At 43.7% G+C, this 16,957-nt stretch overlaps 1 protein-coding gene across 9 annotated transcripts in view; it reads left to right on the top strand.

The window, feature by feature from the left end:
* The window catches only part of adgrb3 (adhesion G protein-coupled receptor B3), an 817,113-nt gene that overhangs the window by 524,081 nt on the left and 276,075 nt on the right, over nt 1-16,957 (top strand). For all 9 annotated transcript variants that reach the window (XM_072250523.1, XM_072250502.1, XM_072250515.1 and 6 more), the window contains one exon: nt 12,000-12,043. In XM_072250523.1, coding sequence (XP_072106624.1) covers nt 12,000-12,043 — 44 coding nt within the window. The remainder of the gene's footprint in view (nt 1-11,999; nt 12,044-16,957) is intronic.

Here is a 16,957-nt window from a genome sequence, read left to right as displayed (position 1 = left end):
TTCCGCCTCTTCATCCAGATCATTTATAAAAATCACAAAGATCAGGGGTCCCAGGACGGATCCTTGCGGCACTCCACTAATCACCGACGTTGAGGGAGAATACTTTCCTTCTACTACTACCCTCTGCTTTCTTCCTTTAAGCCAATTTTTTATCCAAACAACCAAGGTTCCACTGGTCCCATGCCTCATGTCTTTGTGGATGAGTCTCTCATGGGGAACCTTGTCAAATGCCTTGCTAAAATCCATGTAGACCACATCTACCACCCTACCCTCATTAATTTCTTTTGTTACCTCTTCAAAAAACTCAATTAGGCTCGTGGGACACGACCTTCCCTTCACAAAGCCATGTTAATGATCTTTGAGTAGACTGTACTTCACCAAATGCTCGTAGATCCTATCCTTAAGAATCCTTTCCAATATTTTGCAGACCACCAACATAAGACTCACCGGTCTATAGTTCCCAGGATTCTCCCTATTACCTTTTTTAAACAAGGGAACTACATTTGCCATTCTCCAATCCTCCAGCACCTCCCCTGCAGCCAAAGAGGATTCAAAGATCATAGCTCCTGCTCCAGCAATCTCTTCTCTCACTTCCTACAGAAACCTGGGGTATATCACGTCCGGCCCTGGGACTTATCAATCTTGATGTTTTTAAGAAGATCCAACACTTCTTCTTCCTTAATCTCCACATTGTCCAGCACACAGGCCTGTTCTATTTCAACCCCACCCCGATCAACGTCCTTTTCACTTGTGAATACTGAAGCAAAGTATTCATTTAGGACCTCCCCAACCTCCTCCGCCTCCAGGCACATGTTGCCTTCTTTATCCTTTAGCGGCCCCACCTTCATTCTTGTCATCCTCCTCTTCTTCACATATGCATAGAACGCCTTGGGGTTCTCCTTAATCCTACATGCCAAGGCCTTCTCATGCCCCCTTTGAGCTCTCCTAAATCCTTTCTTAAGCTCCTTCCTGGCGACTCTGTATTTCTCATGAGCCCCTCCTGCTTTCTGCTTCTTATATGTAACATATGCTTCCTTCTTCCTCTTGACGAGTTGCCTCACATGATTTGTCAGCCACGGTTCCCTTTTCCTACCATTTTCTCCTTGTCTCAGTGGGACAAACCAATCCTGAACCCAGCACAAGTGGTCCCTAAACTTCCTCCACATTACCTCTGTGCTTTCACCCTTGAACATCTGTTTCCAATTTACTCTTGCTAGTTCCTGCCTCATCCCTTCATAGTTAGCCCTTCCCCAGTTAAGTACTTTCCCATTTTGTCTGTTTTTATCCTTTTCCATAGCTATGCTGAAGCTAAGGGAGTTGTGGTCACTCTCACCAAAATGCTCCCCCACCAAGACGTCTGCCACCTGACCAGATTCGTTACCGAGAACTAGATCCAGTATGGCCTCTCCTCTTGTCGGGCGGTCCACATACTGTATCAGGAATCCTTCTTGAACATACCTGACAAATTCAGCCCCACCTATCCCCCTTTGCAGTCAGGAGGTGCCAGTCAATATGAATCAGACCGCACTTGGAGTATTGTAAGCAGTTTGGGGCCCCTTATTTAAGAAAGGAAGTGCTGGCATTGGAGAGGGTCCAGAGGAGCTTCACGAGAAGAACTGCAGGAAGGTAAGGAAAGTAAGCTTTTGATGGCTCTGGGCCTGTACTAGCTAGAGCTTAGACAAATCAGAACGGATCTAATTGAAACCTATTGAATATTGAGTGGACATGGAGAGGATATTTCCTGGAGTGGGGGAATCTAAGACCAGAGGGCACATGCTCAGAATACAAAAATAAGACCATAGGATATAGGAGCAGAAGTAGGCCATTTTGCCCCTCGTGTCTGCTCCACCATTCGATCATAGGCTGATCCAATTCTTCCAGTCATCCCCACTCCCCTGCCTTCTCCCCATACCCTCTGATGCACTAGCTAATCAAGAACCTATCTATCTCGGTCGCTCCAAAATGCTATCATATTTGTGAAGTAGGATGCCATGCACAATCCTGATTTGATGGAGACAGCTGTGAGAAGCACAGAGGAACATCTGGAGAAACTTCTGAAATGCCCGCTTCGCTGCCACTGCTAATGTGCGATCGAGAATCTCCGGAGGGGAAGGCCCCAAATCCTCGGCTTTGCCTATTGCCTGTTGCCGGGGCCAGAGTCGAGGTGCTCGGCAGAGATGGTGCTCAGTGTCGGAGGGCTGGTCGGAGGCTTGAAGTTTTTGGACAGACTCAAGAGTCGGCTGTGGTCGGGTGCTTCCAGGGTGCTGCATCGACAAGTTTGCGGCGCTGGAAGCTCATGGCAGGAAAAGAGTTTCTCTTCCTTCTACCATCTGCGTGAGATGATGGGACTTTCAAGAGACTTTGAGACTTTTTTTTTAACCGTGCCCATGGTCTGTTCATTAGCTTTGCACTGTTGTAACTATATGTTATAATTATGTTGCTTTTGTCAGTTTTTCAGTCTTGGTTTGTCTGGTGTTTCTGTGATATCATTCTGGAGGAACATTGTATCATTTCTTAATGCATGTATTACTAAATGACAATAAAATAGAACTGCGTGTCCTCATAATCTAATCTAATCTAAATGCACCCAATCACTTGGCCTCCACAGCCACTCATGGCAACAAATTCCACAGATTTAGCACCCTCTAACTGAAGTAATTTCTCCGCATCTCAGTCGTAAATGCAATCCTGAAGATGTACCCTCTTGTCCAAGATTACCCTACCTTGGGAAATAACTTTGCCATATTTAATCTATTTAAACATTCTGAATGTTTCTATGAGATCCCCCCTCATTCTCCTGACCTCCAAGGAATACAGCCCAAGAGCTGCCAGATTTTCCTCATACAGTAACCCTTTCATTCCCTGAATCATTCTTGTGAATCTTCTCTGAACCCTCTCCAATGTCAGTATATCTTTTATAAAATAAGGTGCCCTAAACAGCAGAGAATACTCCGAGTGTGGTCTCACGAGTGCCTTATAGACCAGCGGTCCCCAACCACCGGGCCGCAAAGCATGCGCTACCGGGCCGCGAGGAAGCGATATGATTTTGCGATAGGAGTCAGCTGCACCTTTTCTCTTTCCCTGTCACATCCACTGTTGAGCTTGAACGCATGCGAGGTCATTACACACGCGTCATCCATTTCAGCGCGGGAAGGAGATCAACTCCTCGAGCTTGCAAATGACGGCGGGCTGAAAAGTATGTTTGACATAACATCTCTGCTGGCATTCTGGATCAAAGTCAAGGCTAAATATCCTGAGATAGTCAGGAAAGCACTGAAAACGTTGCTTCCATTTCCAACATATCTCTGCAATGAATGCAACGAAAGCTAAATTGCGGAATAGACTGGACACAAGGAACCCCCTTCAAGTGTCGCTGTCTCCCATCACCCCTCGATGGGATGGTCTCATTGCAGGGAAACAAGCCCAGGGCTCCCACTGATTCAGCGATATTGGTGTGTTGCAATGATTTTATATGTTCATACGGGGAAAATATGCACTGCGTGTTTAATATCCAAACGTTACTTAAAATGTTATGATGCTATTGACTTATATAACCATATAACAATTACAGCACAGAAACAGGCCATCTCTCCCCTTCTAGTCCGTGCTGAACGCTACTCTCACTTAGTCCCACCGACCTGCACTCAGCCCATAACCCTCCATTTCTTTCCTGTCCATATAGCTATCCAATTTTTCTTTAAATGATAATATCGAACCTGCCTCTACCACTTCTACTGGAAGTTCGTTCAACACTTACTTCAAGCTCCCCTGATAATTGACTTCTCACTATATTCATGCGAGGAAAATATGCGCTGTGTGTTTAATATTAAATTCGTTAGATAAACCCTTTTAGAAAGGAAATTGAGTGTATTAGCCACTTATCACTGATATCCCGGTCGTGAATAACACCCCCCTCCCCCGTCAAACAGAATCGCCAAAAATGGTTTGTAGAAAAAAATCGTACTCGCATGCGCACTGGTGCCCGCGCAAGGCTTCATGGTCATTGTAGTCTCCCTCGGGGTAAACCCAGCATATTTGACTGCTATTCTTGTCCATTGGCAACCCTACCACCACCCCTGGTTGGCCGGTCTGCAAGAATATTGTTAATATGAAACCGGTCTGCAGTGCGAAAAAGGTTGGGGACCCCTGTTATAGACCCGCAACATCACCTTCCTGCTCTTATATATTCTATAGCTCGAGAAATTAATGCCAACATTGCATTTGCCTTCTTCATGAATGACTCAACATGGAGGTTAACGTTCAGGGCATCCTGCACAAGGACTCCTAAGTTCCTATGCATCTTGGCATTTTCAATTCTCTCCCCATCTAAATAATAGCCTGCCTGTTCATTTCTTCCACCAAAGTGCATGACCATACAATTTCCAACATTATATTTGATTTGCCACTTCTTTGCCCATTCCCCTAAACTATCTAAGTCTCTCTGCAAGCTCCCTGTTTCCTCAACATTCCCACTCCTCCACCTGTTCAAGAAGGTTTCTGACACAATATGTAGACAAGCCTCCAAGAAGAGAGGCTGTACTTGATCTGGTATGGGGAAATGAACCTGGTCATGTGTCAGGTCTCTCAGTGGGAGAGCATTTCGGAAATAGTGATCACAATTCTATCTCCTTTATCATAGCATTGGAGAGGGATAGGAACAGACAAGTCAAGAAAACGTTTAATTTGAGTAAGCGGAAATATGCTTTCAGGCAGGACCTAGGAAGCATAAATTGGGAGCAGATATTCTCAGGGAAATATATGACAGAAATGTGGCAAATATTCAGACGATATTTGCATGGCATTCTGCATAGGTACATTCAAATGAGACAGGGAAAGGATGGTAGGGTACAGGAACCATGGTGTACAAAGGTTGTAGAAAATCTAGTCAAGAAGAAAAGAAAAGCTTACGAAAGGTTCAAAAAACTAGGTAATGACAGAGATCTAGAAAATTATAAGGCTAGCAGGAAGGAGCTTAAGAATGAAGTAGTCATAGTCATACTTTATTAATCCCGGGGGAAATTGGTTTTCGTTACAGTTGCTCCATAAATAATAAATAGTAATAGAACCATAAATAGTTAAATAGTAATATGTAAATTATGCCAGTAAATTATGAAATAAGTCCAGGACCAGCCTATTGGCTCAGGATGTCTGACCCTCCAAGGGAGGAGTTGTAAAGTTTGATGGCCACAGGCAGGAATGACTTCCTATGACGCTCAGTGCTGCATCTCAGTGGAATGAGTCTCTGGCTGAATGTACTCCTGTGCCCACCCAGTACATTATGTAGTGGATGGGAGACATTGACCAAGATGGCATGCAACTTAGACAGCATTCTCTTTTCAGACACCACCGTGAGAGACTCCAGTTCCATCCCCACAACATCACTGGCCTTACGAATAAGATTGTTGATTCTGTTGGTGTCTGCTACCCTCAGTCTGCTGCCCCAGCACTCAACAGCAAACATGATAACACTGGCCACCACAGACTCGTAGAACATCCTCAGCATCGTCCGGCAGATGTTAAAGGACCTCAATCTCCTCAGGAAATAGAGACGGCTCTGAGCCTTCTTGTGGACAGCCTCAGTGTTCTTTGACCAGTCCAGTTTATTGTCAATTCGTATCCCCAGGTATTTGTAATCCTCCACCATGTCCACACTGACCCCCTGGATGGAAACAGGGGTCACCGGTACCTTAGCTCTCCTCAGGTCTACCACCAGCTCCTCAGCCTTTTTCGCATTAAGCTGCAGATAATTCTGCTCACACCATGTGACAAAGTTTCCTACTGTAGCCCTGTACTCAGCCTCATCTCCCTTGCTGATGCATCCAACTATGGCAGAGTCATCTGAAAACTTCTGAAGATGACAAGGCTCTGTGCAGTAGTTGAAGTCTGAGGTATAATTGGTGAAGAGAAAGGGAGACAAGACAGTCCCCTGTGGAGCCCCAGTGCTGCTGATCACTCTGTCAGACATACAGTGTTGCAAGCACACGTGCTGTGGTCTGCCAGTCAGGTAATCAAGAATTCATAATACCAGGGAAGCATCCACCTGCATCGCTGTCAGCTTCTCCCCCAGCAGAGCAGGGCGGATGGCGTTGAACACACTGGAGAAGTCAAAAAGCATGACCCTCACAGTGCTCGCTGGCTTGTCCAGGTGGGCGTAGACACGGTTCAGTTGGAAGACGATGGCATCCTCAACTCCTAGTTGGGGCTGGTTGGCGAACTGGAGGGGATCTAAGTGTGGCCTGACCATAGGCCGGAGCAGCTCCAGTACAAGTCCCTCCAGGGTCTTCATGATGTGGGAGGTCAATGCCACCGGTCTGTAGTCATTGAGGCCGCTGGGGTGCGGCGTCTTCGGCACAGAGATGAGGCAGGACATCTTCCACAATACAGGAACCCTCCGGAGCCTCAGGCTCAGGTTGAAAACATGGCGAAGTACTCCACATAGCTGAGGGGCACAGGCTTTGAGCACCCTGGTACTGACACCATCTGGTCCTGCAGCCTTGCTTGGGTTGAGACATTTCAACTGTCTTCTCACCTGTAGAGCTGTGAAGCCCACCGTGGTGGTTTCATGTAGGGAAGGGGTATAGTCATGAGAGCAGGGTGGGGGACTGTGAGGAGGGGTAAGGAGGGGAGAGTGGAATATGTGTTGGTTGGGGGCCGACAACAGATGTCTCATGTGTGGGATGGGCAGGGGCCACACTGTCAAATCTGTTTAAGAATAGGTTAAGTTCATTGGCCCTGTCCACACTGCCCTCAGCTCCCCTGTTGCTAGTTTGCCGAAACCCAGTGATGGTCGTCATCCCCCTCCAGACCTCTCTCATGTTGTTCTGCTGGGGTTTCCACTCAAGCTTCCTCCTGTACCTGCCTTTAGCCTCTCTCATCCTGGCTTTCAGGTCCCTCCGTATTGCCCTCAGCTCCTCCCTATTTCCATCTCTAAACACCCTCTTTTTAGCGTTCAGGATGTCCTTAATGTCCTTTGTCACCCATGGCTTGTTATTTGAATAACAAAAGACAGTTCTTGTCGGAACATTGCAGTCCACACAGAAGTTGATGTAATCAGTGATGCATTCTGTGAGCCCATCAATATCCTCTCCATGTGGCTCACAGAGTGCCTGCCAGTCTGTCACCTCAAAACAACCCTGGAGCGCCTCATAAGCCTCCTCCGACCATTTTCTCACTGTCCTCGAGGTTGCAGGTTTACTCTTCACCAGAGGCACGTAGCAGGGTTTTAGATGCACCAGGCTGTGATCTGACCTTCCCAATGGGGGGAGGGGAGAGGAGCTGTATGCATCCTTAACATTAGCATACATCAAATCTAGAGTCCTCTCCCCTCTGGTTGTGCAGCTCACATACTGCGTGAAGTTGGGCAGTGTTCTAGCCATGGTAACCTGGTTGAAGTCACCCGAGATGGTAATGAGGGCAGTCGGGTGCTGGGTTTGTAATCTGGCTATGACGGTGTAAATGATGTTACACGCCGATGTCGGGTTGGCAGAGGGAGGGATGTACACAACAACCACAATTGCATGCGAGATTTCCCCTGGCAAATAATATGGCCGGAGTCCAACAGCAAAAAGTTCAATATCCGGGCTACAGACACGTTCCTTGATCGTAATATGCCCAGGATTGCACCATCTGTTATTTACCAGAACCACCAGCCCCCCTCCTTTACGCTTACCACTCTCTGTGCAATTCCAGTCAGCTCGAATGGTCTGGAAGACTTCTATGGAAACGCTTTGATCGGGTATGTCCTCATGCAGCCACGTCTCAGTAAAGCACATGACACTGCTCTCCCGAATGTTCTCTGACTCCTGACAAGCGCAGTCAGTTCGTCCATTTTATTCCCCAGCAATCTCACATTTCCAATGATAAGGAGAGCAAGAAGGGGCAATGAGAAGGCCTTGGCAAGGAGGATTAAAGAAAACCCCAGACATTCTACAAGTATGTAAAGAGCAAGAGGATAAGATGTGGGAGAATAGGACCAATCAATTATGACAGTGGAAAAGTGTGTGTGGAACTGGAGGACATAGCAGAGGTACTTAATGAATACTTTGCTTCATTATTCACTATAGAAAAGGACCTTGGCGATTGTAGGGATAACTTGCAATGGACTGAAAAGCTTGAGCATATAGACATTAAGAAAGAGGATGTGCTGAAGCTTTTGGAAAGCATCAAGTTGGATAACTCACCGGGACTGTACGAGATATACCCTAGCCTACTGGGGGAGACGAGGGAGGAGATTGCTGAGCCTCTGGCAATGATCTTTGCATCATCAATGGGGACAGGATAAGTTCTGGAGGATTGGAGGGTTGCAGATGTTATTCTTTTATTCAAGATAGGGCGTAGAGATAGCCCAGGAAATTATAAACTAGTGAGTCTTATTCATGGGTTGGTAAGTTGATGGAGAAGATCCTAAGAGGCAGGGTTTATGAACATTTGGAGAGGCATAATATGATTAGGAATAGTCAGCATGGCTTTGTTAAAGGCAGGTCATGCCTTACGAGCCTGAATTAATTTTTTTGTCGATGTGACTAAACATATTGGTGAAGGTAGAGCAGTAGATGTAGTGTATATGGATTTCAGCAAGACATTTGATAAGGTACCCCATGCAAGGCTTATTGAGAAAGTAAGGAGGCATGGAATCCAAGGGGACCTTGCTTTGTGGATCCAGAACTGGCTTGCCCGCAGAAGGCAAAGAGTGGTTGTAGATGGTGACCAGTGCTGTGCCTCAGGATATCTGTTCTGGGACCCCTTCCCTTCGTGATTTTTATAAATGACCTAGATGAGGAATGGAGGGATGAGTTAGTAAATTTGCTGATGACACAAAGGTTGGGGGTGTTGTGGATAGTGTGGAGGGCTGTCAGAGGTTAAAGCAGAACATTGATAGGATGCAAAACTGGGCTGAGAATTGGCAGATAGAGTTCAACCCAGATAAGTGTGAGGTGATTCATTTTGGTAGGTCAAATATGATGGCACAATATATTATTAATGGTAAGACTCTTGGTAATGTGGAGGATCAGAGGGATTTTGGGGTCTGAGTCCATAGGACACTGAAATCTGCTGCACAGGTTGACTGTGTTGTTAAGAAGGCGTACGGTGTATTGGCCTTCATCAACCGTGGGATTGAGCTCAATATCTAAGAGGTAATTTTAAAGATATACAGGACCCTGGTCAGACCCTACTTGGAGTACTGTGCTCAGTTCTGAACACCTCACTATAGGAAGGATGTAGAAATTATAGAAAGGGAGCAGAGAAGATTTACAAGGATGTTGCCTGGATTGGGGAGCATGCCTTCTGAGAACAGGTTCAGTGAGCTTGGCCTTTTCTCTTGGAGCGACGGAGGATGAGAGGTGACCTAATAGAGGTGTATAAGATGATGAGAGGCATTGATCGTGTGGCTAGTCATGGGCTATTTCCCAGGGCTGAAATGGCTAACACAAGAGGGCACAGTGTTAAGGTGCTTGGAAGTAGGTACAGAGGAGATGTCAGGGGTAAATTTTTTACGCAGAGTGGTGAGTGCGTGAAATGGGCTGCCAGCAATGGTGATGGGTGCGGATACAATAGGGTCTTTTAAGAGACTCTTGGATAGGTAAATAGAGCTGAGAAAAATAGAGGCTATGGGTAACCCAAGGTAAATTCTGTAATAAGTACATGTTTGGTATAGCACTGTGGGCCAAAGGGTCTGTATTATGCTGTAGGTTTTCTATGTTTCTATGTTTCATTCTTTGTATCATCGGCAAATTTGGCCACAAGTCCATTAATCCCATAGTCCAAATCATTGACATACATCGTAAAAAGCAGTGGTCCCAACACCAACTCTTGTGGAACTTCACTGGTAACCGGCAGCCAGCCAGAATAGGATCCCTTTATTCCCACTTTCTGTTTTCTGCCAATCAGCCAATGCTCCACCCATGCTAGTAACTTCTCTGTAATTACATGGGCTCTTATCTTGCTGTGCAGCCTTATGTGTGGCACCTTGTCAAACGCCTTCTGAAAATCCAAGTATACCATATCTACTGCATTTTCTTTGTCTACCCTGCTTGTAATTTCCTCAAAATATTGCAGTAGTTTAGTCAGGCAGGATCTTCCTTTCAGGAAACCATGCTGGCTTTGGCCTATCTTGTCATGTGCCTCCAGGTACTCCGTAATTTCATCCCTAACAATCGATTCCAACAACTTCCCAACCACTGATGTCAGGCTAACAGGTCCATAGTTTCCATTCTGCTGCCTCCCACCCTTCTTAAATAGTGGAGTAACATTTGCAATTTTCCAATCATCCAGTACAATGCCAGAACCTATCAACTCTTGAAAGATCATTGTTAATGCCTCCGCCATCTCTCTAGCTATTCAGAACCCAAGGGTGCATTCCATCGGGTCCAGGAAATTTATCCACCCTCAGACCATTAAGCTTCCTGAGCACCTTCTCAGTCATAATTTTCACTGCACATACTTCACTTCCCTGACACTCTTGAATGTCCGGTATACTGCAAATGCCTTCCAATGTGAAGACTGATGCAAAATACGCATTCAGTTCCAATACCATCTCTGTGTCTCTCATTACAACATCTCCAGCACCATTTTCTATTGGTCCTCTATCTACCTTCAACTCTCTTTTACCCTTCATATACTTAGAAAAGCTTTTAGTATCTTCTTTGATATTAGTCGCCAGCTTCCTTTCATAATCCTTTTTTTCCTTTCTAATGACCTTCTTAGTTTCCTTCTGCAAATTTTTAAAAGCTTTCCAACTATCTTCCCACTAACTTTGGCTTCCTTGTATGCCCTCTCTTTCGCTTTTACTTTGGTTTTGACTTCACTTGTCAGCCACAGTAGCTTCCTTCTTCCATTCGAAAACCTCTTCTTATTTGGAATATATCTGTCTTGCACTTCCCTTATTTTATGCAGAAACTCCAGCCAATAGTGCTTCCTGCTAGTGTCCCTTTCCAGTCAACTTTGGCCAGTTCCCCTCTCATGCCATTGTATAATAATTTCCTTTATTCCACTGAAATACTGACACATTGGAATTTGGTTTCTCCTTCTCAAAAGATGTCACTTCAGAAAAGGGATAAAGAGGAATTTATTTCGCCGGAGGGTTGCGAATCTGCAGAATTCATTGCTACAGATGGCTGTGAAGTTTAAGTTATTGAGCACATTTCAAATGGAAGCTGATAGTTTTTTGATGAATAAGGGTGTCAAACTTACGGGGGAAAAGAAAGGAGAATGGAGTTGAGAAGGGTAATAAATCAGTTATGATCAAATATCAAGGCAGGCTTGATGGGCCAAATGGTCTAATTCTGCTCCTATGTCCTAAAAGAAACCTTCTCTGCACCCTCTGCTACTCAATCCTTCCTATAGTGTGGTAAACACAAATGCACACAATACTCTGAGCAATATGAAATTATTTTCAGTCCCCTGGATAATGAAGGCCATCATCTCATTTGCCTTACTCACCACCTATCAACTCATGTTGTCCCCTTAAGTGACTTATGGGCTTACTGTCTGATTCCCTGTAGTCCTGAGAGTTTTACCATTCATAAGAACATAAGAAGTAGGAGCAGGAGTCTGCCCCACCATTCAATAAGATCATGGCTGATCTGTCTGTAAACTCAGCTCCATCTACTTGCCTTTTCCCCATAACCCTTAATTCCCCTACTATGTAAAAATCTATCTAACTGTATCTTAAATATATTTAGTGAAGAAGCCTCAACTGCTTCCCTGGGCAGAGAATTCCACAGATTCACCACTCTCTGGGAAAAACAGTTTCTCCTCATCTCTGTCCTAAATTTTCTCCCCTGAATCTTGAAACTATGTTCTCTAGTTCTAGTCTCACATACCGTAGTGTATGTCCTCATCATTGAGGTTTTGTATCTGCAGTGGGGGCATTAATTGCATCTTTTTATTTCATCACATAGAGAATTTACAATGATAACAGACCATTTTTATGCCTTATCTCATTAGCCAAAAAGAGTGTGTATTGAGGAGGTTAACTTACAACTGTTGTCTTTTTTTAGGGAACTTATAATCCATACTGTGCCCTGTGGGATTACGGCAAAACGTAAGTCACAGTACTACTCTTAATTCTTTTGTTCTTAGTTGCATCATGTTTTGGAATAGTGTTTTCTTGTCATTATTTCAACTTACTTTCCGCTTCCAAGAAATCACATGACTTTCTGGTGGTTTGTGGAGTGTGCTTGTTGTGATGTAACAGAACATGAAAGTTTTGTGTGACGGGCTAGACTGGCCAGTGATCTATTCTAAGCTGTTACTGTACCTTCATTCTTGTAAACTCAAATTTGTGATTACACGACTGTGTGTGTAATACTGTATATAGAAGAGTCACATAACAATAAATACTTCAATATATCGTGTGAGGTAGAGTTCATAAAATTGTGTTCAAGTGCATTTCTTGGATGCTGAACCAATATTAAGAATTGTGGATGGAAAATTATGCAAGTTATCCTGATTCTTGAGAGTATTTGTATGTTTTTGTATCTGCTCTTAAATGTGGAAACTGTGTTTTGTGCTCTAATTGGATGATGCTCTAGTAGTGACATTCATTCTTTAAGTCGCCAAGGTACTTTGAAACAAGGCACTTAAGTTGACCCAGATTGATGATATGGCACTGTTGTGCAGTTCTTGCTGTGAATTAGATAACTGGACTGGTGGGTTATGTTTAACTATAGACTGTAGCATAGAACTGTTTGTTTCTACTGCCATGATCCCTTCATGTGACCTGGCTAATTTTGATACCCTGCCAAACACCCCCACCCCCGTCACTAGAATGCGAAGAAGAAAAAGAAAATATTTGTGTTGACTGGTGTTTAAATATCATCAGTTTACACTGTTGATAATTAAGCTTAGAACAGAAAATAAGGCAGTTTAACAGCATTTTCCTGCAACAGACAAATCTAATTTCACTTTATGCCACTGTCGAGCATTGAATACCAATTGCATGTCAAAATAATAATTACCTAAGCTGGCAAAACAGCAACATAAAATTACCAGATAATGAGAATAAAGTAACTATTATGTGATAATCTATTTATTTAATATTTAAGCTTTACCTAAAAATAAAACTTTACAAGTATGATGATTATTATGGTTTTAGCATGTTTTTTTACTTATCCAAATCTTTCAATACTAGATCAACACATGGGATTATGATATTGTAGCCATTCGTGAGATTTGGTTTCAGGAGGAGCAGGACTGGCACTTCAAAATTCTGAAATTCTGTTGCTTTAGATACAACAGAACAGGAGGGATTAAAGGAGAAGAGGTGGCATTGCTAGTCAGGGAAAATGTCATTACAAATCTCAATCAAGGTAGACTGGAGAAGTCGTCTAGTGAGGCTTTATGTGTGAAACTGAGGAAGAAGAAAGGTATGGCCACATTAACGGGGCTATATTATAGACCACCAACTGTCCAAGAAATTTAGAGGTACAAATTTGTAGAGAGATTGCAGATTGTTGAAAGAAACTTGAGGTTGTTGTAGTAGGTGATTTTAACTTTCCACATGTTGACAAGGACTTCCATAGCATAAAAGGACTAGATGAAATAGAGTTTGTTAAATATGTTCAAGAAACTTTCCTTAATCAATACAGAGAAGTCCCAACAAGAGAGCATGTGATACTTGATTTGCTATTAGAGAATGAGACAAGGCAAATAACAGAAGTTCATGTAGGGGAGCATTTTGCATCTAATGATGATAATACCATTAGTTTCAGAGTAACTATGGAAAAAGATAGGTCTGGTCTGTGGGTTGAGATTCTAAATTAGAGAAAAGCCAATTTTGACGGAATCAGAAAGTGTGAATTGAGGCAGGCTGTTTTCTTGCAAAGGTGTACATGGTAAGTGTAAGGCCTTCAAAAGTTAAATTTTGAGAGTACAAAGTTTGTATATGTTGCTGTCAGAATAAAAGGTAAATATAACAGGTTTAGGGATCCTTGATTTTCAAGAGACATTATGGCTCTGCTTAAGAAAAAAAAGACGCATAGCAAGGTGTAGGCAGGTAGGAACAAATGACATACTTTTGAAAAAGGAAGAAATCGGGTAGGCTATAAGAATGCAAGAATGCAAGAGGGTGCCCTAGGTGAAGGGGAACCCTAAAAGACATGTTAAGAGCAAAAGGATTGCATGGAACAAAATTGGTCCTCTGGAAAATTAGAATAATAATCTATGCATTTACCCAAAAGAGTTGGGAGAGATCTTAACATGAGGAATTCTGCAGATGCTGGAAGTTCAAGCAACACACATCAAATTTGTTGGTGAACGCAGCAGGCCAGGCAGCATCTCTAGGAAGAGGTACAGTCGATGTTTCGGGCCGAGACCCTTCATCAGGACTCTAGGGTCTCGGCCCGAAACGTCGACTGTACCTCTTCCTAGAGATGCTGCCTGGCCTGCTGTGTTCACCAGCAAATTTGATATGTGTTTCTGGGGGAGATCTTGACTGGATTTTTTGCATCTGTATTTACTCGGGAGATGGACACAGAGTCTATAGAAGTGAAGCAAAACAGCAGTGAAGTTATGGACCCTAACCAGATTACAGAGGAGAAGGTGTTTGCTGTCTTGAGGCAAATTAGGAAGGACAAATACCCAGGGCTTGACAAGGTGTTCCCATGGGCTCTGTGGGAGACAAGTGCAGAAATTACAGGGGCCCTAGCCAAGATTTTAAGTCATTCTTAGCAACAGGTGAGGTACCAGATGATTGAGGATAGCTAGTGTTGTTCCGCTGTATAAAAATGTTCTAAAAATAAACTAGGGAATGATAGGCTAATGAGCTTGACAAAAGTAGTGGAAAAGTTATTAGAAGGTATTCTAAAGGACCAGATATACGTCTATTTGGATAGATGTGGGCTGATTAACGATAGTCATCATGGCTGAGGAGGTTACCAGGAAAGTTGATGAAGGAAAGGCAGTGGATGTTGTCTACATGGACTTCAGCAATACATTTGACAAGTTCCCGTATGGGAGGTTGGTCAGGAAGGTTCAGTTGCTAAGCATTCAAGATGAGGTGGGAAATTGGATTACACATCAGCTTTATGGGAGAAGCCAGAGAGTGGTAGTAGATGGTTCACACTCTGACTAGAGGCCTGAGACTACTGGAGAGCCACAGGGATCAGTGCTAGTTGTGTTGTTGTTTGTCATCTATATCAATAATCTGGATGATAAAGTAGTTTACTGGATAAGCAAATTTGCAGATGACACCAAGATTGGGGGTGTAGGGGACAGTGAGGAAGACTATCAGAGCTTGCAGTGGGTTCTGGACTAGTTGGAAAAAGGGCAGATTGAATTTAATGCAGACAAGTGCAGTTCAGTAGGACCAACCAGAATAGGTCTTACACAGTGAACATTGGGGCACTGAGGAGGGCAGAGAACAAACAGATCTGGGAATATAGATCCATAATTCATTAAAAGTGCCAGCACAGATAGATAGGGTCGTAAAGAAAGCTTTTGGCACAGTGGCCGTCATAAATCAATATATTGAGTACAAGAGATGGAATGTTATGTTGAAGTAGTCTAAGACATTGGTGAGGCCCAATTTGGAGTATTGTGTGCAGTTTTTGTCACCTACTTACAGGAAAGATTGAAAGAGTACGGAGAAAATTTACAAGGATGTTGCCAAGACTGGAGGAGATGAGTTATAAGTAAAGATTGAATAGGTTTGGAATTTATTCCTAGGAATGTAGAAGATTGAAGGGAGATTTAATAGAGGTGTACAAAACTCTGAGGGGTATAGATAAGGTAAATGTAACAGGCTTTTCCACTGAGCTTGAGTGGGACTATGATTTGAGTTCATGGGTTAAGGGCAGCAGGAGGGAAAACTTCTTCACTCTGGAGGTCGTAAGAGTGTGGAACAAGTTGCCAGCACAAGTGGTACATACAAACCCGATCTCAATGTTTAGGAGAAGTTTGGATAGGTACATAGATAGTAGCAGTATGGTTGTTTATGCTCCAGGTGCAGATCGATGGGACTAGGCAGTTTAAATGGTTTAGCATGGACTAGATGAGCTGAAGGGCCTGTCTGGAGATGGTGCCTGCTTGAGCCATTCCAATCCCGGTGAAACTGTCCCCATACCTAAGTTCCCAGATATTAATCCAGCAGCAATCAATGAAGTATGACATTTTTAAGTCAAGGAGGGAAATCTGCATCTCCTGATATTATCCTACGTTTAATGGCTTTGGAAGTGGTCACAGGTCTGGAGCTGCTGATGAGAAAGTCTTGATATCTGTACATGTCAGCTAGGAAGGAGCTGCACAAGTTTGTGATATTGACGGTAATGGATTGAGTGGTAATCATGGGTTGCTTTATCCTGACAATGTTGAGTTTCTTGAGTATTCAGCTGGTACTCTTTGAAACAAATGAGAAATGTTCAATTTTGTTCTAAACTGTGTCTTAAACACGGCAAACTCTACTTCAGTACTAGAGCTTATAAAGTGGTACTTAAACCCATTATCTTTTGTTTGAGATGCAACTCTCCTACCAAATGAACACTGGCTGTGAAAGTTAAGCAACCGCAAAAGAAGTATAGAGTCATACAGTTATAGAGCAATACCACATGGATATAGTCCCTTCAACCCAATCAGTCCATGCTAACCCATTTAGTCCTAATTTCCTGCATTTGACCTGTATCCCTCAAAACTTGTCTTCTCCAACTACCTCTCTAAATGTTCCTTAAATGATACTGTTGTACCTGAACCCCAAAGCACCCCTCCCTCCTCCCACACAATCAGCAGCAAGGCATCAATCCTTCCCTCCTCAGCCTCTCCGCTCTTAATGCAAAAGGCTTTAGCCTTCCCATCACCTACTATGCAAGCAATAGCAAAGCCCCCAAAGACACCAAGAGCAGTCCATTGAAAACCACTGTTTACCCAATGGTCCGACATGCCACAAGCTCTGTCTCTTACTAACAAAGGAGAGAAGAGAGGTGTCAGCCTTTCCACAGAGCGAGGAGAGACTAAAAGCTTGCTG

Source organism: Mobula birostris, chromosome 2 (assembly GCF_030028105.1).
Source record: "Mobula birostris isolate sMobBir1 chromosome 2, sMobBir1.hap1, whole genome shotgun sequence".
NCBI classification, from domain to species: domain Eukaryota; kingdom Metazoa; phylum Chordata; class Chondrichthyes; order Myliobatiformes; family Myliobatidae; genus Mobula; species Mobula birostris.
Note: the sequence above shows the minus strand (reverse complement) of the source record. Positions and strands in the feature narration are given on the sequence as shown.